The sequence below is a fragment of the Phalangium opilio genome, unplaced genomic scaffold (genome assembly GCF_054372755.1).
Source record: "Phalangium opilio isolate 3A_F unplaced genomic scaffold, DU_Popi_V2 ptg000009l_1, whole genome shotgun sequence".
In the NCBI taxonomy this organism is placed as follows: Eukaryota; Metazoa; Arthropoda; class Arachnida; order Opiliones; family Phalangiidae; genus Phalangium; species Phalangium opilio.
In genome coordinates, this window is record NW_028324146.1 from 5,575,549 (window position 1) to 5,602,687 (window position 27,139).

The 27,139-nt window shown below is 35.6% G+C and overlaps 2 protein-coding genes and 1 long non-coding RNA gene across 3 annotated transcripts in view; 2 read left to right on the top strand and 1 right to left on the bottom strand.

The window, feature by feature from the left end:
• LOC149713532 (uncharacterized) overlaps window positions 1–27,139 on the bottom strand; it is a 207,136-nt gene that overhangs the window by 119,044 nt on the left and 60,953 nt on the right. The window lies entirely within an intron of this gene.
• The window catches only part of LOC149713533 (uncharacterized), a 222,141-nt gene that overhangs the window by 102,707 nt on the left and 92,295 nt on the right, over window positions 1–27,139 (top strand). The gene's annotated exons all lie outside the window — the stretch shown is intronic.
• Window positions 17,427–21,983, top strand: LOC149713534 (uncharacterized). The gene is made up of 2 exons (XM_089848995.1): window positions 17,427–17,866; window positions 20,834–21,983. Exons 1-2 carry the CDS (start codon window positions 17,452–17,454, stop codon window positions 21,721–21,723), a joined length of 1,305 nt encoding a protein of 434 aa, XP_089705121.1. The 5' UTR covers window positions 17,427–17,451; the 3' UTR covers window positions 21,724–21,983.

A 27,139-nucleotide genomic window follows, 5' to 3' on the forward strand; every position in this document is an offset into this window, starting at 1 on the left:
CGAACAGAAATAGTGAAACACCGAACAGAAATAGTGAAACACCGAACAGAAATAGTGAAACACCGAACAGAAATAGTGAAACACCGAACAGAAATAGTGAAACACCGAACAGAAATAGTGAAACACCGAACAGAAATAGTGAAACACCGAACAGAAATAGTGAAACACCGAACAGAAATAGTGAAACACTGAACAGAAATAGTGAAACACTGAACAGAAATAGTGAAACATTGAACAGAAATAGTGAAACTCCGAACAGAAATAGTGAAACTCTGAACAGAAATAGTGAAACACCGAACAGAAATAGTGAAACACCGAACAGAAATAGTGAAACACTGAACAGAAATAGTGAAACGCCGAACAGAAATAGTGAAACACCGAACAGAAATAGTGAAACACTGAACAGAAATAGTGAAACGCCGAACAGAAATAGTGAAACGCCGAACAGAAATAGTGAAACACCGAACAGAAATAGTGAAACACCGAACAGAAATAGTGAAACACCGAACAGAAATAGTGAAACACCGAACAGAAATAGTGAAACACCGAACAGAAATAGTGAAACACCGAACAGAAATAGTGAAACACCGAACAGAAATAGTGAAACTCTGAACAGAAATAGTGTAGCTTTCAGTATTATTCTCGTCATCTTTTCTATCATTCTCCATCACTTTAAATAGCATTTTGTTTATCTTTTCAATTATTTTCCACCACTTTTTATTGTAGTTTGGTAGGTTCACAACACTTTAAATCGCATATTCTCCCATTTCGATACACTTTTGACAAAGTGCTTAGGGATAGAATCTAAGATCTGTATCTTGCTTTATCCTACAAATATTTTTATCTATAGATTCACCAAATAAAATAGAGGGTATTTGATTTAATTTTATTCCGCTTTATTATGATATCCGATATTTGCTCATTGTATAAACATGATAAAGATATTTATGATACGGTGCTATCGGAATAAATGTCTTTAATCAATAGAAAGTAGGTTTATTAATATCTAAACATTGTTTTAAGGACGGCAACACTAGTATCTGGTGTTCATATCGGGATGGGAACATTAATAGGGAAAGTATGAACAATAGGGAAGGTTTGAACACTAATATGAAAGTTTTCTCTAATCATTTTGACTTTAGAAATGAATTAAACGCATGGACTAAAGCGTGGGTAGTTCGAAAGTCTACCCGCCATATTTCTGAAATTAGTTCACTTCTGCACTTATCAATTTAACCTTTGCTTGCACAAGCTCGGAGGAAATTTACCGATGATTTTGAAATGAGTTTTACCCTTTTATCATTGTTTACTATGGTTTGAATTTGATTTTGTTTGTGTTTAGGAGATACAATTGCCATCTTTTCTATTTACTGTAAATCCATACTTTTAGGAAGATCAAATATTTGTTCATTTCCTCGACATGTATGTGAAAGAATGGATAAATCGAGGCATATGCTTTTATCATTTCAAATCATTATTGGTTCTCTTATCAGATCGAAAGTTCACTTTACTGTTGGCAATGTGAGACAAAGTTTTGGACATAGAGTTTATTTCCCTTATCAGTTCAAATAATAATATAATATGATAAGAGAATTTTTTGTTTTTAATAGTAAAAATTAATAAAATTAATATTTTATGGGTGTTATAAGATTTAAGATAGGCCAACCAAAAAAAAAAATTAGAAACACAAAATATTTAACGTAAGCATCTGCCTACAGAACGCCGAATTTAAAAATGTTTATTATTAAACCAGTTAAACTACTTCACGTATTTCCCCAGCCACGCCATGGTATTTCTCCTACAATTTCCTCGCCGTTCACAAAGTCAACATGGTGTCAGGGGGTGTCGGGTTTTTCCCCCGCCAGGGAAAATGTGACGTTGTGTTTGATTCACTGGCACCATAGGAAGATTGTCCGAAAAAAAAATGTGGTGGACGTCATGTCTGATTCATTGACGCCATATTTACTGGTGCCATGTCTGATTCATTGACGCCATATTTATAGGTGCCATCTGGCACTGACTGACGCCACTGTCCCAAAGGCAATATTTACTATCTACTGGCGGATAATAGCGACAGAGGTAATAAGTGTTACGTAGTTTTCGCCGTCCCCGTCAGCAACGTCATCAAAACGTAGTTTAATTGAGCCAATAAGATAACTTAAAATTTTCGTTACGTGCTGGAGGGAGAGGCACTATACTGGGCTATGAGTCGGACTGAAGTAAATACTAACCGTTCTCCATTCCTATCTATCCCTGATTAAATTAAATATCGATTTATGAATAATTCTTTGAAATTTCTACTCCAATTTTAAATTGAAAAGTTCAAATAAGGTTTTCAGATAAATCGTGAATTTAGCTAAGTAGTCTGAAGTCCCGCAAGAAAAATAGAAGTCTAATTGAAAACGTACTTTAAATAAAATACTGCCTATATATGACAAGAATATTGCTTTTAAAACTCAAGGCTTAACCATTTTCCATATAAGCCCCTTAAATATATTTGACTTCAATACTCTTAAAAGTTTGAACCTAACGTAAACTCCATTAAACCTCAAGATATTATACGTTTGATTTTTCTCCATATAAAATTTGAAATTGAACTCTAAAGTTTTCGAAATTTTGGTCTATTTCTATATGCATATATTCAATGTGTATTTTCACTCTTTCTTTAGATCTTTAACTATAGTCCCCAGGTAAAGTTTTGAGCTTCAATCTTCAGTACACTCTCGTCCTGAAGAGTGTAGACCAACATTATTTATTCACTCGAGTAGTTTAGTAGTCTGGAAAGAGTATATCCTGAATATACGTATATATATATATATATACTCCCTCCTTCTTGTATAAATCCTTCCTGTTTATACAGATGAGGCCCTAAGGATAAAAACTAAAATAGGAAGGTATATTCTTGCTCCTAAACGTAACGTATCGGCCATAAGTATGTCGGTTTATATTGTTTTAACGCTAACAAGTAAGAAAAATATTATAGAGGTTATTTTAACCGTCATTAGCAAACTCCTAAGAAGCACCATTTAAATGTTCCTATTAACCTCTTCAGTAGTTACAGTAATTATGATAATTTAAATTACTTTTTCAATTTAGGTATAGGTTATTTTAAAGTAATTTAAGGGTTTGCCCCCCAAAAATACTAAAATAGTTGGCAAGAGAGATTGGTAATTTACTGCGTTAATTACCCTGAAAAATACTAAAATCTTTGACAAGAGAGGTTGGTAATTTACCGGGTTAATTACCCTGAAAAATACTAAAATCTTTTGACAAGAGGGATTGGTAATTTACCGGATTAATTACCCTATAAAATTGCATTACGATACGATATTTATTAACTAACAGATAAATTGCCGATTCGAGTACCAAAATTTAATTTGAAATTAATTTGGGATTAAAAATCGCTTTTTATTTGATAATTAGTATCGCACGGGTAACTCGTCTATCGTGCATCAATGTTTAATTAATTTGGGATTATAAATCCGTTTTAAACCAGTTTGGCCCAGTAATTACGGAGAAGAATGTACTGATACGATCCACCTGATAGTCATTACATTTTGCCTGCTTTGATTACGCATTAGCATCAAATATTGATTCAAACTCTTATTTGTTAAAAGTCATACTTATTTATTACGTTACACTTATGATGGTACCATAGAAGTTCGGAGAAAGGTTGAAATATTTTTACCGTCGAGAGAATAAAACGCGATTTCACCTAAAAAATAGATGTTTTATTTTTTCTACTTCTTCTTCTTGCGCGATCTCTCTCTAGGCCATTTGAAGCGTTCGGAAACCTTATCCATTTCCTCGATTCAATCTCGAGGAAAACCCGAGAACGGAAAATAGTTTTTTTCCTTGCTCGGTTCTTCTAGGTTGCCTTTCTAGCCTCGCTCCTTCCCCCCTCCTCTATCGTTGGTTTCCTTTCGGGCCTCGATATCCTAAGGATCGATCACAAACTGTTTGGCCTTCTTCCTTCTTACCCCAACACCCTCTCCTATATTTTTTGTCCATCCCGAAGAGAACGTTGACTTAGGAATTCAATTCACCCCCACCTCTCCACTCTCGTATCTCTTAGCGATAGCCACTTGCTCGGTGGAACAAGGAGCATTTGAAATAAGGAGTTGAAATTTATTCATAATTATACCCATCGGTGCTCGGTCAGGGTCGTCTTAAGGATTATTTGGCCCTTTGATTTCGTAGAAACGTAAAGAACTAAAGACCACATATTATAACTATGAATGAACATCTTTCTGAGAATAGAAGTGGGGTAGTGTAGCGGTTATTGCTTTCTCCTCTCAGCAAGAGTTAGGGTACCCGGTTCGATCTCGGACTGTGCCATCGGGTGAAAACCTAGGAACGAACACTTCTGCACTGTTACTCGGTTTCTCTTTTCCATCAAAACTTGGTTAGGTTAACGGTAATAGTTAGGATATGGCGCTGTCGGTTAGTTAAGGCAAGCCACCACCCCTCTATGCATCGCAAGGGAACCCACCTGTAAATAAGCCACAGACTTAAGCCGTGTTTACACGAGACACTTTGAAACCGTTTTCAACCGTTCTGTAAAGGCTTAATTCATTTTGAAAAATAATAGTTGCATTTTCTCGTGAAGATCTCTGCTTATAACAGCATGATATTCCTTTTCGAATTTTCTAAAACGGTTGAAAACAGTTTCAAAGTGTCTCGTGTAAACGCGGCTTCATAGACGAAGCTTTTCAAATGCGTAAATTGTTTTAAAAGACTGTTCAAAAGAAAGTTCATCATGGCAAAAAATTGACATTGAATGCAATATCAAGAATGACCGTATTCGAAACTATAGTTCGAATACTGTTAGTTGTATTTTGATTTCAAATTAAGTGGTTGTAATTTATAGTAATTCCACACGTTCAATTAAAGCGTGAATAAATCCAAAGAATCAAAGAACCAATTCAATTTCCCTTATTCAACTCCGGTATATAAAACAATCCTCCTTGCATTCGATACCGGCTATAATCTTAAATATTCACCGTCTTTACTAGGGCCCCAAAGCTGTACTTCTCTTCTTCAGGTCCTTTGCTCGCTAGGTTTTTCTGTTTTCTTTTTTTCTCAAATCCCTCTTCGCTATTTCTTTTGTGGACATTCTTTAATCTAACCTTGTACTTTCGTCCGCCTGACAAATACGTCACGATATACGCGAATCTAGGGAGCTCTCAGCCGATCCTCCTCCATTCGCGTTCGAGGCCCTTCGCATTTTTATAGTCAAACACGTTCGAGTACAGTAACATAACGGAAAAGATGGGCTATACTTGTCTCCAAGGTTTCTCGACGCGTTTTATCAAATAATAGAGAATTTTTCTTTCCGATCTTCCTTTTCTCTCTCTTTTTGGAGAATTCTTTTTTTCTCGTCACGGCTGAGAATCGAGGATTCCAGATCGAGAGAAATGGAGGAGACTGAAACTCGCCGGTTAGCGGAGAATTTTACAGAGAAAAAACCAAGGAAATAGGAACGTATCTTTCTTTCACCGTCGTAAATTTCGCTACACTTTTCGTCTGTGATATCTTTTTCTTCCTTTTTAGCCATATCGTAGTATACGATAGGCTCTTAGTTTGACCCGAGCCGTAGTAGTAGTAGTAGTAACAGTAGTGGCCGGAGTTTTCGCTATCGTTATCGTCAGATTTTAGCTTAAAAGGAACTTTATATTACCACAACCCACCCATAGGGGTTACTGGGCTCGGTTAGAGATTTAATTTTAATTAAATTTTTTTCAGGTCAGACCCGGGAATCGAACCCGGGTCGCTGGCGTAGTTGACAAACACTCTAACCACTGAACCATAGAGACTCGATAGAAACTCTGAGTTTTTTATTATTTATTCTTATCTCTAAAATGTCGGGGTGATGTGGGGTGGGGTACCTCTTAATCTGTGGGGTCGGAAACTTTTGAATTTTTATCTGTGGAGTCGGATACTTATGAATTTGTATGTTTGGGGTTTTTATATTTATTTTCTTTCTATGTATGTGCTAATTAAATAGATAACGATTTTCCCCGTTTTTCGTTCTCGTTCGGTAGCTATCGTCATCTATGTTATGTTTGACTGGAACGTTTTTGGCGGTTAATTCAAATGTGGGTTTAGATAGAGCTAACATAGTGTTAAATGAGCGTTATGCGTTTGATCATTTTAGCATTGCTAAAGGTAATTCGAGGGGATAATCACTAAAATGCGTAATCACTATAACTAAACTTTCTCTTTCAAAAGTTTCTGGGCATAAGTCCTTGTTAGAAATTTATAAGATGCGATAAGTGTGCATCGGCATAAGTCTATGTTGTAAACTCATCGAGGGGATTATCACTAAAAACTATCTGTTCTTCGATTCGCCGGAATATTAGAATTACAGCATAAGTAAATTTATACGGTTATAATTTAATCACTGTTTAGAGTAGGGAATCGAGGGGCTATTCACTCTGATTTTATGCACGGTAAATCATTTAAGCATTGAAAAAGATAGCGCTATTCACTCATTAGGGTAACGTATAGAGGGGTTATCCACTCATTAGGGTAGGGTATAGAGGGGCTATTCACTCGTACGATATGGCTACTATTACGAGCCCTTGGGCCGTCTTGTTTTATTTCCAAGTACATAGACCTATACCCTTTTCTTTATTTTCAAACCCTCGGAAAGACCAGTCTCGTCTGGCGTATTGTTCTGAACCCAACTTTAAAGATTTGTTGAGCTTATTCACATCGTATTATTGCCATCTACAATGTTGGTATTAGTTTTGCGTGGGATTTAAGTCGGTTTTTGTGTGGGTTATGGTTTTGGTTCCTTGGACGGTTGGAATATGTTTCATATACTGTGATGTAGATACTAGACGTTCGTTACCGATGATTCTTCTAATGAACCAAGAAGCGATATCTATTTTACTAGGGAGAAGGTGGTATAAATTCGCCACATTTCCAGCTTTATCTCAAGTCCAAACGTAGGTCCGGAGTTAATCCCCGCCTCTAAATTACAACCAGTATCTCATTGGTTCTTGAAAACTCACGTCAGCGCGACGCGAATGACGAAAATTACGTTTTTTCCGACTTAGGAGAGGTGAAATAGCCCGGCCTCCTTTTACGTCCCCTCTTGTATTTTGAAAGGTGGACTGGGACTATGGCGCGCGAATACTTAGGCATATTAAACCTTCTCCCTAGTAAACTTTCTTGGTGGACATAAACATAACGTGCTTCTACTAAAAACCCTTCGAACTTCGTAATTTATGTATCTTCCAATAGTTTACTATTCCTGAGATTTCAACACTGCCTTTCTTCAACTTGTTTCTTCAAACTATATACCGTATATATATGTACTTCTCTTTCCTATATATTTACTTCTATTGACCAATGAAATCCCAGAGGCTTCTAGAGTCAGGATTTAAGTTGAAAGGTTTAAAGTTTTCCTCTTGAACTAAATAGCGATTTTCGAATCTACCGCCTTTGCACTCTTGCAGTGGTTTTTTTTCTACTTGTAAGTAGGGGAATATACGAGGTATCACTTTAAAGTGGCTTCCTTGAATATCCTGGTATTTACACAAAGCTCCTCCTTGCCTTCTGGATCTTCAGAATATACTGATGTGTACCGAGTTTCAGTTTCCGATTTTCCCATTACATTTCCGGCAATACCTTAAATATTAAATTAAGCAAACTAAATCCATCTTGTGTGTAAAATCCCCATCTAGTAGTATTGAATAACCTACCTGTCGATACTCAGAATATGACGTAAGTTAATATACAACACATTCATATTCGTAACCAGTGAAGCATTTACTTTATAGCTAACGTCTAATTTCGAATTTGGGTGCAAAAAGTGTTGTAGGTTTTTAGCGTTAAGTTCACATCTCGCAAAGAACACATTAATTTGATAGTTAACGTTTTAATTATTTTCGCTACTTTGTTGTGTAAAATTCAAAGAATTATTTGAAATAAAGCGTTTAAATTATTGTTCAAAGCGTTTTCAAATTAAAATATCGATTCAAATGTAATTTTGGAAGTTATTAGAACGAATCACACGTTTCATATCGTTACTACTGATTTTAAATTGATTTTCTCCGACCAAACCGTTATTAAACTACACTCTAAGAAATTGGGGTGTGCTTTAACACCTTTAAAAGTAGTTTATATGGGTCCAAATTTGACACCGTTACAGGTCTTCATTTACACCCCTGAAAGTGTTTAATAACACTTATTTGAGCAATTGGTGGAAAAGAGAAGAATAAAATGGTGCAACAGAGGTGTAGTTTAACACCTTTTTAACTCTTATATCGCACTGAAAGTGAATTTTTACTCTTATATTAGTGTTGTGCAACTCCTTAAAGGGTGCGGCATGGCACCTTTCAGAGTGTCGCTTCGCACCTTTAAGAGTGTCGCGTAACACCTTTAAGAGTTGGAGATTTATTGGTAGGATAATAGTAGAAATTCTAGTACTTTTCCTAGACTTAAGAGCAAAACCGATGACGTAAAAAACACTATAGCTACATTTTGACCACTCATGAGGCATAACTCAAATATCGAGTTTGGTTTTCCTGTTTAATTAAATTTTGATTATCCGCCATTCCGCAGTATTATTAGCAATTAGTGCTATATTCATAGCAGGGTCCCATCTTTAGAGAACTTCATCACCTATAGGGAGGAAAGTTCTCACATGCAGAACTATAGCTCTTTAAGCGAGGGTTGTTGCATATAAAGTCATTTTTACGGGTTTATAAACTTCTGAAAAAGGCAGAAAGTTTTTAATTTGTACAAATGCATAGGGTATTAAATTAGTTTTGGAGGCTATAATATTCAAGCAGTAGATATAGACGTTCTTGTTAAATTTAATAATCTCTTTTCACTAAGAGTTTTTCGAGCACCAGAAACGCGTTTAATCTAATTTGCACTACAGATTTTACAAAAAAAAAACCATTTTGTACTCGAATTTTTCTCAAAATAATGATAAAACATGTCACAAAAGCAAGTTCCCCACTTTGGCTTCTCAAGCTGGCCCTACTGTGAGGCCAGTACCAAACCTAGTCTCGTTTTTTAAGAGTATCGCTTAACACCTGTAAGAGTGTCGCCCAACACGTTTAGCATAGTTTTATGAAAGTACAACACCGCCAGATTACCAATTTCTTTGTTAATTTTATTTAAAGGATAAAACTGTTTTCTTTCATGAATATCATCTTTAAAAAAGATTTAACAATTACGTTTTTCAATAATTTTTTACTGTTTGTATTGACTTTAATATTAGAACATTAATGAAAAATAAATGAAAGACCTTATTTAAGAAACCCGCAGTATTATAATTTTTCAGGTTTAATTTCGAACGGTGTTTTAATAGTGTTATTTTACACCGAATTTACACTTTAAATTGACCCCTAAAAAGTCAAGGTAATAAAACTCTCTTGTGGGTGTTTTTACGGTGTTTACACCGTTTTAACACGTTTTTAACACTTCCATTTCTTAGAGTGTACAAGTGTTTTTGTAATACTACCAGAAATTATCATTTTAATAAAGGGTAATGGTTATGTAAAAAGGCCATGATAAGATATTTTAAATTCCAACAGTTGCTTTATGTAGTAACCTCACTGACAAATAGTCCTATATAGAATTCAGTTCTTTAAGACAATTGTGCTATAATTAAACCAAACGCATTTAAAACTGTTACAAATATTTAACACAAAGTTTCGTTCCGCAATCAAACCTCGATCGTTACTTCCAGTTAATTATTTGAACTTGGGAAGTAGATTGAAGATCGGAAGGAGACCTATTAACCCTCGTAAAGGTGCGAAAGTGTGTAATAGAACTTTTCTGTCTGACTGGTCATTTTCTTTGTGTTTAAGAGCGCGGCCCAATGGTGATACCATTGTTTCTAGGCCACTTAGCGAAAAGGTATTGGTAACCTCTTTCTCTCTTTTCCTTTTTAATGGATTCCTAAGAATAAGGCTCTAAACCAAACTGAGGCCCTGTTCTATGGCTGCGCGGCAAAGGCCAGCGAGGCTAAAAAGGAACCTTAAAATAAATTCTTGCCCGAGTGATAATGGTTTTATTTTATCACTTTGATACGTTGAAAAGGAAAGCTAGTATAGCCGCTTTTCATTAGCCTTCCTTTACAGACTGTAGAATGTTCGGATCAGAAAATGCCAGCCTTTCCAAGGAAAAAAGATAGCTTCCTTAAAGGACGAGCTAGTGATAATGTTACGTTTTACTTTTTCAAGTAAAACGTCTTGTTTTCAGACAGTTGGAATGTTTGAACCTTAACGACAATTAAGGGTTAAAAAAGGTATGGTTTAAGATGATGACTACAGATATGAGTCTGTAAATTACAAAATTTGATTGATGCATAAGTTCTACATTTTTCCCCAAAACTAGTTTCAAATTAAAGCAGAATTCACCGTAATTTCTCAAATTTGTCGCTTATAGTTTGTTTACATTTCTCAAATATTGACGCCTAAATGGAATTATTGTCATTGGCCCAAACCGATATGGCACTTTAACCGATATATTGGTTTGAGCTTGATTTACCCATTTTTACCAATATATCGGTTCGAGGCTAATTTATCAATATATATCGGTTAATAATCTTTCGATATCGGTTTCATTTGGTAATATAATTAGTTAGCTCGCATAGTTTAAAATATCGGTTAATACCGGTATCGGTTCTGCAGTGAAACTTCGGTATCGGTTAATTTACGACATCGTCCATCACTAAAAACTTTTAAAATATTGATCACGCTTAGATTGAATTCGTTTAAATTTCTCAAACAATGAAGCTTGGGTTTATCTAAATTTACGCACAAATTGAAAGTAAATTACACTAATACATTCGACTCTTTCGAGTACATTAATTTATCAAGATCTTAAATTCAACATAAATGCGAAATGTAACATTATCACTGGATACTGGGAGTAAAAAGAGGGTAAAAAGAGAAAGGTTAGAAAAAGAGAGAGTGAGGTGTAAAGTTTCTCCTATCCGAAACAACGATTTATAAAGGGGACGACACTATATCTTTCTAAGTTTCGTTTGACGTTTGATTGGTCATGGAACAGTACACCGAGATGGAGAAAGTGAGAGAGCCCCCAGGACGAGTTAGTGTATATGGGATTCAGGGTGAACCAGCAGCCCTATACAAGAGGACCGTGCTAGCTACTGTATATCCGCCCTTGCCCTTGTACCCTAAGCTTTTGATCGCGATGAATAACACAAGTGATATCTTTAAAGGAAAACTGTACTAACTGACTTTACAAAAATGCTCTCACATTATGCTGGGAAAGCATTTTTTATCGATATAAAATTTAGAAACTTAGGTTTGGTGTTAATTGAGCCAAAATAAAAGGATGAATAAGCAAAGAAGAGGAGAAATTAATGCTTAATGACATCACCATCAACTTAAACCATACTTTTCATTAGATATGGATTTAAACTATAACTCTATCTGAGCAGAGGCCACTAAATTAAAGTATTATTACCAAAATGTACACCAGCATTCGCTCAAATTTACTTCAAAATTTTATTTAATGATGAACGCTTCGTAATTAAGTCTTCAGTTATCGTGTCACGAAATAGGAATTGGTTGACCATAAAATGCCGATTTTGGTGGCCAGGTTATAGAGAGTATAGCCGCCTGTATACCGAATTAATTCGGTATACAGGCGGCCTTTACGTAGCCCCATTTGTTGCCCCCCCCCCTTTTCTATCTATCTCGTTCCTCTAGATGGTACCGTGCCTGAAGGGGGAAAATATGGTTGGGGGGGGGGACGGCACGTATCACGTGATATTGTTGGCGGGAAATTTGAATTTGTTTTTAGTGTATTGGTACGACGTCATGTGACTTGGTGACGACATTCAGTGTCCATAGTGTTATTATTTGGTGTATGTTTAGGATCTTGTATACATTTAGTGGATGATTTAATGGTAATTCTATAGGTTCAGTAGACCCTTTCTACACGCACCCGTCCCGTAATGTTGTTTTTTTTTGAATGATTTTAAGGTCTCTCCATGTATGCTTATGCCATACTAAAGAACTAGATTAGGTTTACGTAGTTTATTGAAAATTAAGCAAAGACTAAGTTCTACAGTAAGGATGTATGCTTTGTATTGTTATTATTAGGTGTATTTTTAGGATATTGCGTACATTTAGGGTATAATGTGTTGGTAATTCTATAGGTTCAAGTAAACCCTTTCTACACACACCCTTCCCGTAATGTTGTTCTTTGTATGATTTTGAGGTCTCTCCATGTATGCTTATGTTATACTAAAGAACTAGTTTTAAGTGAGATATGGTTTACATTGCCCAATTACAGTTACAAATTAAGTTGCGACGCGGTACTAGGTGTACTCATGTTTTGTATTGTTATTATTCGGTGTATCTTTAGTATATTGTGTACATTTAGGGTATGATTTATATAGGTTCAGTAAGCTCTTTCTACACACGCCCTTCCCGTAGTGTTATTCTTTGTACGATTTTAAGGTCTCTCCATGTATGCTTATGTTATACTAAAGAACTAGTTTTAATTGAGTTAGGGTTTACGTATTTTATTGAAAACTAAACTATGATGCGGTTCTAGGTACTCATGTTTTGTATTGTTATTATTTGGTATATCTTTATGATATTGTATACATTTATGGTGTGATTTATATAGGTTCAGTAGGCCCTTTCTACACCTACCCTTCCCTTGTTGTTATTCTTTGTATGATTTTGAGGTCTCTCCATTTATGCTTATGTTATACTAAAGAACTAGTTTTAATTGAGATAGGGTTTACATAGTTTATTGAAGAAGGTTCGAATACGACGCGGTTCTAGGTGTACTCCTTTTGTGTATTGGTTATTGAGTTACAGGGTTAAAACAATAGCACATTTTAATATCATAAAAGGGGAATTACGGCAGTTTTTACACAACTTGGTAGCTGGTAATCAGTTAAAATGAACAAAAATTACTATAAAACATCATAAAATGCTGATCCTAACTAAAGTATACACGAATATGGCTAGACTGTCTCTTATGTTTTCTAATTAGCACACATTTTAAGCGACATTTTAATCAAAAAAGAATTACATATACCGTAACACATGATTTCTTACTAACCTTGTCAACAACCTTTCTCACCAGAGTTCGGAACTGAAATGACTCTCTATAGTTTACAAAATCCCCTTTTGGCCACCCAGGTGTATGTTATATGACATTAAGGGGGAGGAGGAGGTCGAACATGGTTCATAACAAAAGAATTTATCCCAATCTGCTTTTATTTATACGCAAGCACGTTCAGACGTGTCTAAAGGTCTTTGGGGGGGGGGGCATGGCAATGTCACTTGATTCCTTGCATTGCTATCAATGTAATTTATATTTAGAGTGATTTATGACTCACTACCAACGTGTTAAGACATTCCATCTGTTTTTTAGTTATACGTAAACATGTCCAGGCGTGTCTTAATGGCTTTGGGAGGGGGGGTCGAACCATTTGTATTGAATCAATGGAATTTATATTTAGAGTGATCTATTGCTTTATTAATGGGGGCTGGTGATTCATCCTACGATGGGGTTTCAAGCATTTAATTGATTACAGGTGTTTGCCCCGAGGGCATTATTAGGACAAGTCTCAACAAGTTTAAGATGTTTCCGTTGCGTCAACAGAAAGGCAATATATCATTAGACCGAAGCATTGACCTAAACGTACTATATTTATCAAAATTATCGGCAGCGTAAATCAAAAATTTGTGGAAAACGTTAAAACGGTATTGAAAGAAGCATCATTCACAACGCATTTCGTGTTAAAAGTAAAAAACAATCGAAACGTTTTTGATCAACCACGTTACATTTTTTCGCAACGAAATTGAGCATTTAAAATTTTTAAAAACCCATAGGAATACATGGGGAAATGAATAAACCACCGACACGAAATCAGTCATGCACGTGACAATTGACAGACACGGAACGAGTCATTTGAAAAACATTTCAAATTAATTAAAACGTTTCGATAAATTTTAGCTAAATTTATCGAAATTACTCTGTTTCACCAAAAACACTTGATTTAGCAAAATTTCACCAATTTTTTTCTATTTAAATAAAAATTTAATACCTCTTAACCCCCCCCCCCTCTTCGCAGTAAATAGTATAGCGATGTTTTACTATACAGAGACTAAGCTAATTAAACAAAGTATTTCTTAGGAAACGTCAATCCATTCGAGCACGAGTATTAAAATACCCAAAGTATATGTTTACAATGTCGAATTATCTACATAGTTTCACACTAGAATATCACTGCTATTTACACTGTTCTAGGGAAAAACACAGATTTTAACTAACACCTTTAGAAAAAACATACATCCTATTTACTAAAACAGATTATAGCACCAGCGAAAAGTTCAAAGTACAACACAGAGTGTCATTTAGCTAATGTCAGTGCATGAATCGTGGATTTCTAGCAAATAGAAGGAAAAATTATACGCAACATTTTTCTATAAAAATGCTTATTTGGGTTTCCTAAATTCCCCAAAGAATTGCATACAAAGTTTGAAAAAGTACTGACTTCAGTTAATCCAACTCACTTTGTTTCTTTAGTTGCCTTAAAATGACGAAACGAGTCATTTGAAAAAGAGTTCACATGACTAAAAATGTAGCGATGATTTTCGCAATATATTTATCAAAATGATTCGATGAAAAATATATTTTCATTAATTTCAGAGTCATTAATTTCAATACATAACGCGATGGTGTTGCAGACTTAAGGAATTTAATTTTCTATACCTCAAAACTAACTTTACTCGTATCGTTGCAATTTATTTATTTATTTAATAAGGCTCGAGGGATAGGGTAGTGAAGCCTGCAGGGCTTGGGTACGACCCCCCTCCATGGCACAAGAGTCTAGATACAATACGAGAGTATATACAAACGGGGGAATAGTACAAACCGAAACGTACAAACGGACTAACGAAAGAGAGAAATCTTACGAAATGGTTAAGTTTAAACATTCAGTTACGTCATTAAAATTGTTCCTTACTAGTAAATTTGAATATCATGAAAAATACGGGTTTTTACACCAATAGTTACAAAATTTGACGACTGCTTTGATTAAATTTAATATGATAACACTAGTATTAGTGGTTAGGGTCGCTCATTCTTGAGATGTTCAGACTTTAGGGTGGTGCTTCCCTCGATTGTTGTCTGATGCTCATAGCTTTTTTTAGATACATTGGAATTTATTGTCCTTTTTTTAATTGGACCACCTACCTGGTTTTATGACATTAAAAGGGGGGAGGGGGAAGAGGTCGAACTCGATCCATAACAAAAGGATTTATCCCCATCAGTTTTTTATTTATACGTAACCTCGTTCAGACGTGATGGCTTTTAGGGGCATGGTCGAACCATTTGTATTGTTTTGAATGGAATTTATTTTTTGATTTATTGTTTTGTTAGTTGGTGACTCTTCCTACCACGAAACATTTAATTCAAGGGGTTTGCCCCGCAGTCATTATCCTGACAAGTTTAAAAGGCCTTTTTGGTGCGTTAACCGAAACCATGAAAATATATGAGTATTTTTCCAGAACTATAGGAGACTAATTTCGTTCTTTTTTTAAAGATGCCCGAAATAACGCTCTTTTATCATCTTTAACATAGCAAATAATGTAACAAAGCTATCCTAAATACCCCATTTTACCTTCAATCTGGCAGCTAAATCAAAAACTTTCAGTGCTTACATCTCAAGTAAACGCTGTATCAATCTAGGATTAATCAAAACATTTGTTAAAAAACAGTACATTTTTTAACCTTTTTATCGCAAACCATACAATATATTGTGATTTTCCCCCTCGATGAAGTCTCTTAAGCCGATCTTAAATAGTTGTGGGTTCAACATTGTTAACAAGTTGGGTAGAGTAAAACATTAATATTATTTCTTGTCAGATCTTTCAGTCTATACAGAACTTTGACGAGATTAAGAATACTTTGGTAGAAAAATCAGGCTCAAATCCTTGTTTGTTTCAGTCATTCTCACAAAGCACTAGAATTCTTTACCCAAATCAGACCATATGGCATTGGGTTTAGCTTCCTTTATTTACAAGCCTTTCACAGTCAATTGTGTCCTTTTTCAAAGGTATTACAGTTCTATCACTACACTAGCAAGTAGCGAAAATTATCTTTGTACTCTGAAATCATCCCAATCAATCGCATTTCGGTAGTACATACATTTACGCCTTTTGTTATACACATCGGTGGAGAAAGGTCTTTTGTTCTAATCCTGCGAAAGACGCATAATGTTTGGACTTGTTTTGAGAATTTCATTCCGTTGATAAACCTTTTCATAACGAATACGATTTCGATTGGCATTGTCTCTTCTTTAAAAGTTTCGAAATTTGGCCTCTTAAGGAATTAAATATGTTATATGTAAGTGTCTAGTTGCTAGCTGGTTGATGAAATATTTTATTACCTATTCCGTAAACACGTTCAGACAAGGGCTTTAGGAGGTGGTTGACCAGTACTATTTCATTGTTTTCATTGGAATCTATTTTGTGATTCATTGCTTTTTTTAATTGTGTAGGCTGACGTCTCTCCTACACATTCACAGTGTGATTCATGACCGTGAGAAACTATCTTTTCATAGGTTAGCATTTTTTTTTGAAAAGTGTACAATGGTTTTTATGACCTATTAAGGAAATTCGGAACCATATTATTTAGCAGACATGAAGATATCAAAGGATATTTTCACAATTGAGAATCTCTAGAAACGCTTTACGCACCCTGTTTTTTATTTATTACAAGTATTGTCCCTTATTTGCGGTGTTTATACCAAAAATCTATTTATAGGCCACTCTTTTCTTGACAATTTATTTGACATAAAGCAAATCCAACGTTCTTTTGTTATAAAATCGGTAAACTATTAACAGGCGTGTGTCCGAAAATGCATAAAGAGAAAAACATCTGATGACTGATAAGCAATAAATCAAGATATTGTTAAACGATTGAATAACGTGGGCGTGTCTATTAAGAAATTTAGTTAGCTTAAGGTGGCATTTTTTTTAAAAATGTACAATGGTTTTTATGACCTGTTAGAGAAATTCGGAACGTTATTATTTATCAGACTTGAAGACAACAAAGGATATTGTCACAATTGAGACTCACTAGAAAGTTTTTACACACCATGTTTTTCATTTATTACCCCAATAAAATTGTCCCTTATTTGCGGTGTTTATACCAAAATTCTATTTATAGTCCGCTCTTCTGTTGACAATTTATTTGACATAAAGCAAAGCCAGCGCTATTTTGTTATGAAATGGGTAAACTATTAACAGGCCTGGCTCCGAAAATGCATTGTGTGAAAACATCTGGTGACTGATAGGATCAGGTAATAAAGGCTATTGTTAAATTATTGAGGAATGTAGGCGTGTCTATTAAGAAATTTAGTATAAAAGCGGCTTAGGAAATGACCAAAATACGCAGTCGATCTTCAAACATCGAAAGATAAACATGGATCCTGAAACTCTCCGTACAACATTGAACGAACTGACTATAAATAGACCAGAGGACTGTAATACCATAGAAGAATTGGAAAACCTAAGGGATCTAATTCCGAGTCCCTTAAGAACTGAATATGTAGATCGCCTAGCGAAACGACAAGAAGAAATTGAGCTGGGTATACACGAAGAAGCTCAAATCGCCGACTTCAACAGCTCGCAATATGACAAAGAGATAGCCGCATTTTTAGACGGAAAAGATCAAGGACCACCCGCAGAGGAGATACTATTGAACGATACCTTGGAGAGGGAGAACGGTTCTGAAGAGACTCTTTCTGACGATGATATCGACGTACAATGGGGAGGAGGAGAAACGGACCAACCCGCACCTATTGACAACGTACCTTCTTGCGAGATAATAGGGCAAAGTGAGAGATTTTACAAACATTTTAACATGTATGGCCGAGAGGTAGTACTTAGAGTTACTGACGATCCCGTCGCTAGTGTATGTACCGTAACCAAATGCATCCTTAGTAAGTATAGACCTACAGACTACGTCCAAATTACTTTAAAGAGTGCGGCGAATATTTGTAGGTCTGAACTAGAATTATCCTTTAGAAGAGCTGATCAAGTAGACCCCAATATTCTTTTTGACCAGCTTAGTGTTATGCTCTATGATGACGAAATGGAAGCATTTTTCCTAGGTCCTGTTAAAATTATTTTTAGCATTGTAAGAATACCGGAGGGTAAAGGGCGCCCTGTAGCACGAGGGATTAAACCTTTCAATCTATTCTGTAAAGATAGACGAGGTATTGTACGTATAGTCAATTCTGACAACCTGTGTTTAGCTCAAGCGTTATGTGTAGCTATGACTCATAGAGCTTACGCCGACGATACAACGGGTGACAAGACTCTAAAAACGCGATATGTAACTATATCTAAAATAGATCCAAAGGTCACACTACAAAGAAATGAAGCTTTAGATTTATGTTATAAGGCCGATGTAAAAGTTAGTGAGTGTGGGACTGCCGAATCGTTTGAAAGGTTCAAATCTTATTTAAATCAATATTCGATTTTCGTCTACAAATTCGAAAATAGCGTCCCTGTTTTGATTTTAGGCGAAAATGATCCATATGATACTAGGCCCCGCCTCTTTTTATTGAATGAAAATAACCATTATAACGTTATTACAAAATTAAGGCCACTTTTTAGCCACGACCGATTCTGCGAAAAATGTCTCGTACCCTATTGGCGAATACAGTCCCATAAATGTAATGACTTTTGTTTTAGTTGCATGAGACCCACTATCTGCCAAGGTTCCCAGATAGCTTGTGAGTCTTGCTTACGGAAATTCTTAGGCGATGATTGCTATCAAAGCCACTTAGCATCTTCCAGCAGTAAAAAGTCCCTATGTGAGCGCCTTTTTCACTGTAAAGACTGTTTAAAAATTATTGATTTTTCCCGAAGAACTGAGATGCATACGTGTGATGAGATTTATTGCCAGGTCTGTAAGAAATATCAGCCCAGCAATCACTTATGTTATATCCAGGTTATCAAAGCCAAACCTCTGGAAGTGCCATCCGTTAAAAAGCCTAGACCTAATCAGCCAAATCTTATGTACATTTTCTTTGACGTAGAATGCGTGCAAACGAAGGTGTGTCAGGAAAAGTTAGGAGCCTATGAACACCAGGCTATCTTATTAGTCAGCATAACCGTGTGTGAGCATTGTATAGATGAAACATCCCTAAATTTTAACTGTAATATGTGTAGTCAGTTTGGTAAGCGTAAGCAACAATTTTCAGGCGGTAATCCTATAGCTTTATTTTTAGATTATTTAATGCAGTTGCATGCCGTTAAGAACGTCATCATACTGTCTCACTATGGCAGTAATTATGATAATCAGTTACTAATTCGAGAAATCATAAATAGAGATGAAAAATTCGTTCCATCTTTGAAAATTAACGGAACTCGAATTTTAGAAATGAAATTGTTTAACTTGCTATTTCTTGATTCCTATAATTTCATCCCTGTAGCTTTAGCAAAGTTTCCCTCTACTTTTGGTATACCCGACGTAGCCAAAGGGTATTTTCCACATTTTTTATTCAATGTTGTAGAACATAATTTTGAAGTAAATAGACAGAATGAAACCAACTATGTTATAGAAACTAATCTCCCCCCTATCGAAGCTTATGGTTGTCAATATTTTACAAGGAAAAATTTAGATATCTTCTTAAAATGGCATAGCTCCGAGGATAGTAAAGGTCACGGTTTCGACTTCCTGAGTGAACTCAATTATTATTGTGAGAACGATACGGTTTTACTATTCCTAGGATGTTTAACTTTCCGTACGCTACTCATTAAAGTAACTGGCGTAGATCCATTTAATTGCGGCGCAATTACTCTTCCTGGCGTGTGCTCTTATGTGTTTCGCCGAAATTATCTTAAACCTGATACTATAGGTATCATACCCGCTAATTATTATAGACTTAGCGAAAATCAGTCGATAGGGGCTATAGAATGGTTAGAGTGGACTGCACACAAAAGAAACATAACTATCCAATCCTCCTTTAGAGGGAAAGAAACCAGAATCAAAAAACTTAAAGTAGACGGATTTTGTGAAATCAACAAGGAAATATTCGAGTATTGGGGGTGTTTCTATCATGGGTGTAAAATACACTTTCCTTTAAACAGAAACAAGGCTTTGCATGGAGACCCTGCGCAAACCTTGAATTCCAGATATTTTAGAAGCATGATCATGTTAGCCAAATTAGAATCTCTCGATTATACAGTAAATGTCAAATGGGAGTGCGCATGGCAGAAGGAAAAAGTAAATAAACCCGAAATAATAGAGTTTTTAAACCATAATGATATTATGCCTAAAATAGTAAAAAGATTAGACCCTCGTGATGCATTCTTCGGGGGGAGATGTTGCGCAACAAAACTATACCATAAAACAACAGGATCGGAGCGAATTCACTACGTGGATTTCACAAGTCTATACCCATTCATTAATAAAACCACCAAGATACCTATAGGACATCCTGAGATCATATTAGACGATTTTCCTGACATATTTTCGTTTGATGGTCTTCTTAAATGTGACATATTACCGGCCCAAAACCTAATTCATCCCGTTCTGCCCGCTCGTATTAATGGAAAATTAACATTTCCATTATGCTACACATGTTGTAAAACCCAGTTTCAAGGTGATTGCGAACATACTCCTGAAAAAAGAGAATTGAGAGGTACATGGGTAGTCGACGAGTTACGTCATGCAGTAGAGAATGGTTACACAATCACACGAATGTACGAGGCTTGGTCATACAAAGTGACACAGTACGACCCCAAAACAAAACAGGGAGGACTGTTTAAAGATTATGTTAATACCTTTTTAGAATACAAAACCCTAGCTAGCGGCTTCCCGGCAGATTGCCAGACTCAAGAAGATAAGGAGAACTATGTCAAAAGTTTCAAAGACGAAGAGGGTGTAGAACTGGATATCACTAAAGTAGAGAAAAATGAAGGTCTCAGATGTCTTAGCAAACTTATGCTCAACTCTTTTTGGGGTAAATTTGGCCAGAAAACAAGACACACCTCTACCGAACTAATCAAAGATGCCAACAAATTGTACGGATTAATATTAAATCCAGACTTGGAGGTTAAAAGTTTACTAACAATCAACGAAAACACCGTACTAGTAAAGTACGAACACATCCTAGAAAACGAGTTCGTACACAAACATACAAACGTAGTTATCGCTTGCTACACAACATCTATGGCTCGATTACATTTACTAAGACATCTTGAAAAGGTCGGAGACCTTTGTTTTTATTATGACACGGATAGTTTAGTGTACCTCTCGCCAGACGGCGCACATTTGCTACCCACAGGCGATTATTTAGGGGAACTAAAAAATGAACTAGAACCCTATGGCCCAGATGCGTATATTTGCGAATGGGGGAGTGCTGGACCAAAGAACTATTCTATGGATATTCTAGACCCTAAAACCGGCAAAAAAACTAACATTATCAAAGTTAAAGGATTTTATTTAAACGCCTCTACTGAAAATTATATAAATTTTGAAACAATGAAGAATCTACTAGGCGTAAACAATGAAGGTGAACCTCTAATGAACTCGGTTCAAGTCCCTATTGGTCCTCAAATCAGACGTCTACAAGATCACACTCTGATCACGATCAACCAGACCAAAACATATCAGGTCGTAGTGGATAAAGTTAGAATTCTACCTGACTATAAAACTGCCCCCTACGGTTATATTAACTAGAATCCTTGACATTTTCCACATAAGTTACTTGTATATATTTTAGATACCCAGTATCAGTATTTTAATTAGTATCTCAAGTATTATTTTTAGTATTATTAACGTATTTCAATTAATAATATGTAACAATATTTTAACGAATACGCAGCGTTTTTGGTAATATTTTTGCATTTAGTAAGCTTTTTTAATTAGTATATATTAGCACTTTAGTATAAAAATAAGTATTGAATTGTTTTGTATAAGTGTAATTTTTATTTTTTGATGATAATTATAACGTTTTTTAGTAATATTTCCATATTTTTATCCGTAATCGTATATCAGTATTTTAGCGCGTCAGAAAAAATATATTTTTTCGTCAATCCTGTGAACCTTTTAGTTTAATAATTAGCCTAATATTTGTACTAAAATCGTATAATAACCATTGTAGACTTTAAATCATATTAAAAAGTAGTATTGCTATATTTTCTATGAAGGTACAAGGGTATATATGCACTTAATAATCTCGCATGCAGTAGTATTGCTATACTTTCTAAGATGGTAAATGTTTATGTGCTTAATCAGCTTGTTCTACGATTTTTTGAAGCTGTATTAATTTTGCATTTTAGTGAATTCGTTTGTTATCAAAATCAGTGTAATTCTTGCTTTTTGATGGTGTTTTTAGTAACGATTGCGCATTTTAACTGTATATCAATATTTTAGCGCGTATATGTTTTTCAGTCAATCCAATGAGGATTTTTAATTTAATAACTAGTATTGTGCTTATTTGCCATGTATTCTATGTAATTCGTATTTTCGGATGTTTTTTTTAGTAATTTTTTGCATTTTAGCTCAAGTAATTGTACTTATTCTCCAAATGCGTATTAAAACTAATGTGAATCAATTTAATTAATGGTGTTTTATAGAAGGTACATGGATATATATGTACTTAATAATCTCGCATGCAGTAATATTGTTCTATTTTCTATGATGGTAAATGTTTATGTGCTTAATCATCTTGTACTACTATTTTTTTGAAGTAGCATTAATTTTGCATTTTAGTGAATTTGTTTGTGATCAAAATCGGTGTAATTCTTGCTTTTTGATAATGTTTTTTAGTACCGATTGCGCCTTTTAACTGTATATCAGTATTTTAGCGCGTATATATTTTTCAGTCAATCCTATATGTTTGTTTAATCTAATAACTAGTATTGTGCTTGTTTGCCATGTATTCTACGTAACCCGTATTTTCTAATGTTTTTTAGTAATATTTCGCATTTTAACTCAAGTAATTGTACTTATTCTCCAAATTCGTATTAAAACTAATGTAATCCTTATGTTCTGAGTTTTTTAGCTGTACTGCTTCATTTTAACGTCTAATCAAATGCCAAACTGTGCAAAAACTGCCGTAATACCACGTTTATGGTATTAAAATGTACTATTGTTCTAACCTTGTATTTCGTTTACTAGCTATAACACCCTACTGTAGTACCGCATCATAGGGTTAGTTGAACCTTTTTTCAATGTAAACCTTATCTCACTTAAAACTAGTTCTTTAGTATAACATAAACATACATGGATACCTTAAAATCATACAAAGAATAACAACAAGGGAAGGGCAGGTGTAGAAAGGGTTTACTTGAACTTATAGAATTACCAACACATTATACCCTAAATGTATACAATATCATAAAGATATACCAAATAATAACAATACAAAGCATACATCCTTACTGTAGAACTTAGTCTTTGCTTAATTTTCAATAAACTACGTAAACCTAATCTAGTTCTTTAGTATAACATAAGCATACATGGAGAGACCTTAAAATCATTCAAAAAAAAACAACATTACGGGACGGGTGCGTGTAGAAAGGGTCTACTGAACCTATAGAATTACCATTAAATCATCCACTAAATGTATACAGTAGCCTAAAGATACACCAAATAATAACATTATGGACACTGAATGTCGTCACCAAGTCACATGACGTCGTACCAATACACTAAAAACAAATTCAAATTTCCCGCCAACAATATCACGTGATACGTGCCGTCCCCCCCCCCAACCATATTTTCCCCCTTCAGGCACGGTACCATCTAGAGGAACGAGATAAATAGAAAAGGGGGGGGGCAACAAATGGGGCTACGTAAAGGCCGCCTGTATACCGAATTAATTCGGTATACAGGCGGCTATACTCTCTGGTTATCCTTTCAACTCTAAATAAGCGCGTTCATTGACTTAGGACAATTTTGCTCCAAAATTCCATTGCGGGGAAAGGGTCCGGCGGGGACCCACTTCACTCGAATCATCCTACTTCATTGTGGCAGAAGGGATGAGCGCCAAAGATAGTGGTAGGGGGGATGGTAGAGACATACGTTTATAAGCCCTTGATCGCGAGAGGACGAATATAAAAAATTGACTGATCATGGATGCCTAAAGGAGGAAGGTATATCCCTGAACCATCCTAAACCATTTCGAAAGAAGAAAAAAAAACCCGTTCTTTTTCTAAAGAACGAATAGACGATCTGGGAAAGGGGAAAAGGCCCAGAGATAAATGAAGAACATTCAGGTGGCGTTGGAAAAAAAGTGGGAGGATGGGAGATAGATCTTCTTCTCCATCCTTTCTAGCGCGATCTCCGGTAAGAGCGCGAGAGCGGGAAGAGGCTGAGAAAAGAGAGAGAGAGATGCTTAGGAAAGACTTTTCTTCGGGATTAAGATGCCTAGCTGGCGAGACTCAATGCGGCTCGCGTCAACGAACAAACAGGCGAATCTCCTATTCGGTCGGACATTTAGGCTTAAGGATGAAGGGAGATTGGGGGGAGCGGGGATCTAGCTAGCGCTATTCGAACTATCGGAGATGCTACTATGGGTAAAAAGCGTCCGAGAGTAGAAGGGGAATTTTTTATCAGCCTTGTTTGCTCGGCTTGACTTTTTCCCTTTCTCTATCCTAAAGCTCGAGAGTCGCGAATGGCTCGTGAGCATCCTGAGCTTCTTCATTCATTCAGAGAGGGATGAGGTGTTCAGCCGGCCATGTAATGGCGAAACCCTCGCTTCTATTCCTTCCTTTGGACCAAGCTCTCTCATTGCCACCTTGGACGAATTATACATAGAAAAGGCTAGAATCGTAAAGATGAATGTCACAAATATTTGCGGTTAAAGGGAGTGACAACTGTCGTACACGATAGAAACGTTTCCTACGAAATCAAGTTTAGAATTAAGCCTTGCCGGAATCCCCATCAGGGACCAGTAAACGCTGCGAGTGGTGTTTGACCGAGTATGGTTTCAATTTGTACTTTTTTACTTTGACCGCGAAGAGTGAATGGAGATTTTAAGATCACGCTGTGAAGCCTACTTTGAATACATGTAAATAGTACTAAATATTGCGGCATGGCATTAAGTGGGGTAAAGCTATTCGTGAACTGATCAAAATGTATACAAAAGATGTACAACAATTTTTCTGGTCAACCTTTTCCAATATTGTCACAAATTCGAAACAAAACCAACCCTTCCATACAAAATGATCGGTAGCCAATTTCTATTATAAAGTTCCTGAAACATTTCGGCTTCATATTTGACGTTTATAAAAACATTTGGACTGCGCGTTGACTTAGTTAGTGCCGTACCTTAATTAATACAGATTCTGATAGAAGCGAGTACTATTTGGAACAATTAGAATACCATCCTTCAGATATTTTGTCCAATTTCGCAGTGCGCCCATCTTCTTGGCTTAGGCTTTTCTACATAATAACCGCTGCTTCCTCTGTCTTCTTGATTTGCCTTCCTTTTCCATTACCTTTTTTTTTTTTTTTTTGGTAGACCTTTCTTTTCTTCATTCGAGCTTTGGCCTATATGAGATTTCTAATTTCGAAATTAAGCCTTTTTGCTTATGGTCCATTGGGTTTTGTTGGGATTATTTGAATCTCTCAGGCTACTACTTTATCTACTCTGAAGACCCAGAGGACGACACTTCCAAAACTCTGTGTGCAGTGGTGTGTAATATTGGCCGCAAATTATAGCCAAGTTCGCATTATAATTCCTGTATTTAAGTTTCATCAGTTTGCAGTTACGAATCTTAAGCTTTTTGGGATTTGAAATTAGGCATTAATTCCACGCCCCTTTCTTCCGTTCTGACATTAAAATATGCTATATGCTTAGCAAACGGCAATGAGACGTGAAAGAATTAACAATAGATGATTTTGTAACTAACAAAAGGAAAGTAACTTTGTAGAAAATGTTTCTAATATGTATGTCTTTAAGAAACGGCTGCCACACGGTTTTTAAAGGGGGCAATCAGGTAAAATTAAAATTAATGGACATAAAATGATTATCGACAACTATTGTTGTAATCAAAAGAATCTTATTTCATATTGTACACAGTTTCATAGTTCTGCAGTTTAGAATTTACGATTTAAAGAAAACGAAGAGGTCGTAATTAAAGTAGTGTGAAAATATGTTAATCCTAAACACCATGCATGTTGAAGTGACGTGGCATACTCCGCATGATATGAAGCTCTTTCTCTTAATTCTCTTAGGACGAGTGAGGAGACAAACTTTGGTGTAGGCAACTATATTTTCTTGTACGATATTCCGTGCTTACATTGTTATTATCCCCATTGAAATCTCGAGTCTGTTTTTTGATAAGTGTTCGACCTCTCGTAACTTGCAATTTAAAGACGTATAAGGAAAGGTTTAATCAGTGTGACTCAAAGTTTTTTGGTCGCCTGTTTAAATTAAAACTGGTCTCGGTGTGTTGGAGCATGGTTTGAAACCTTTGCTTTTTATTTTTAAATTTCTATTTTAAGTTTTTTTCTTTTTTAATCCCTTATGGGGCACATGGATACGGAGTATAGCGTGGGCTTTTTTGCAAAGTTCAAAAATCTAAGACAGTCCTACACTGAAATGTAGGATTTCAGGCTATTTTATTTTTGTGCAACCCACATCAGGGTCTCTCTTAAACTAAATTCCTTGGCCGAAGCTAGTTAGGCCACATAACGATTTTTTATATCATTCAATGAACTCGGATTTTGGGTTAGCGATCTGAAACGAAGGACATTAACTCTGACCATACATTTTCAATCTACCCTTTATTACGTGTTATAGAGCAATGGAAACGCCTACGTAGTACATTGGCCAGACTTCGTCGCTTCGCAGAATTAAAGGGTTAAAATAATTCATATTGAAATGAAAGTTACAAATATAAGTTTAGGTAGAGATGTTAACTTTTAGAGTGGGACTTTCGGTAATTTAAAAAGACTTATTTAAGGTGAAATATTTGTAGCAATTACTATACAGGGTGTTTCTGATAAGTCTTTCAGAAATTAAGGTGGATGTTCTTTGAGCGATTTTAAGTTGAAAATGTTCTCTGACATTTTGCCGTCCGGGCCACTGTTTTCAAGTTAAGATTGTAGAATTTTACTGATGACCCCTTAAATTTAATCAAGA